At 63.1% G+C, this 1,111-nt stretch overlaps 1 protein-coding gene across 1 annotated transcript in view; it reads right to left on the reverse strand.

Annotated features, from left to right (window-relative positions):
- Positions 1 to 378: 378 nt before the first annotated feature.
- The window catches only part of mmp14a (matrix metallopeptidase 14a (membrane-inserted)), a 75,309-nt gene continuing 74,576 nt past the window's right edge, over positions 379 to 1,111 (reverse strand). Inside the window, exon 10 of the mRNA XM_041176024.1 lies at positions 379 to 746. Within this exon, the coding sequence (XP_041031958.1) occupies positions 433 to 746 (314 nt within the window). The 3' untranslated portion in view covers positions 379 to 432. The remainder of the gene's footprint in view (positions 747 to 1,111) is intronic.

The raw sequence follows: 1,111 nt of genomic DNA on the forward strand, positions 1-1,111 counted from the left end.
GGAGTGTGGGGGTTGGGGGGGGTCTTTCTGTGACGATGCTGGGGGGGTGGGGGTGGGTTGGTGTGTTGGGGGTGGGGGGTTGTGTGTTGGGGGTGGGTGGGGGGGTTGTGTGTTGGGGGGGTGGGGGGGGTTGGTGTGTTGGGGGGGTGGGGGTGGGTTGGTGTGTTGGGGTGGGGGGGTTGGTGTATTGGGGGTGGGGTGGGTTGGTGTGTTGGGGGTGGGTGGGTTGGTGTGTTGGGGGGGTGGGGGTGGGTTGGTGTGTTGGGGTGGGGGGGGTTGGGTGTTGGGGGGGTGTGTGTGTGTGTGTGTGTGTGTGTGGAGGGGGGGTTGGGGAGTGTGGGGGTTGGGGGGGGTCTTTCTGTGACGATGCTGGGGGGGTGGGGTGGGTGGTGGTGGTAGGGGGGGGGGAAGAGTGCGGCAGTGTCGCTTCTCTCACACTTTGTCCAGCAGGGAGCGGTGACAGTAGAGCAGGCGCTTCGGGGTCCCGTTCCTCTTGAAGACGACAACCAGGCACGCTAGGACCACCACACCCATCAGCAGCAGCACCGGCACGATGATGGCGGCTGGGTTGATCCCCAGAGGGGTCTCGTCCACCTCCACCACGATTTCCTCATCTGTGTCCAGTCCGGGGTCCGAGCCGCAACCGAACCAGTCTCGCAGGACCGACTTGGGGTACCCTGGCTCCACTTTCAGGTGCTGGTTGTTAAACTTCCAGTAATGGTTGCCCTTGACGAAGTAGGTGAAGGCTGAAGGACGAAGCAGGTGAGGAGGAGGAGGGAGGGAGGGAGGGAGGCCGGGCGGTAGGGGAGGGGGTGGGTGGTTGCGAGAGAAACGACAGAGAGAAACGGTTAGAAAACTCGGCAGCAGGAGAGACGGTGCCAATGTCACGGGGGGGGGGCGGCGGTGGGGGGGGTGTCGGCGACTGGTGGGAGTTTAACTTCGACGGATAAATCCGGAGTGTGACGCTCGTCTCAGTCGATCGCCGTGAATAAATAAAATCCCCATCTGGTTCGCTGATGCCCCTTTTTTTTGGGGGGGGGGGAAATCTGTCCTCCTCACCCCGGCCAGGTCTACATGTGACTCCGGACCCCATGACACGGTGGTTGACTCT

This window comes from Carcharodon carcharias, chromosome 27 (assembly GCF_017639515.1).
Source record: "Carcharodon carcharias isolate sCarCar2 chromosome 27, sCarCar2.pri, whole genome shotgun sequence".
NCBI classification, from domain to species: Eukaryota; Metazoa; Chordata; class Chondrichthyes; order Lamniformes; family Lamnidae; genus Carcharodon; species Carcharodon carcharias.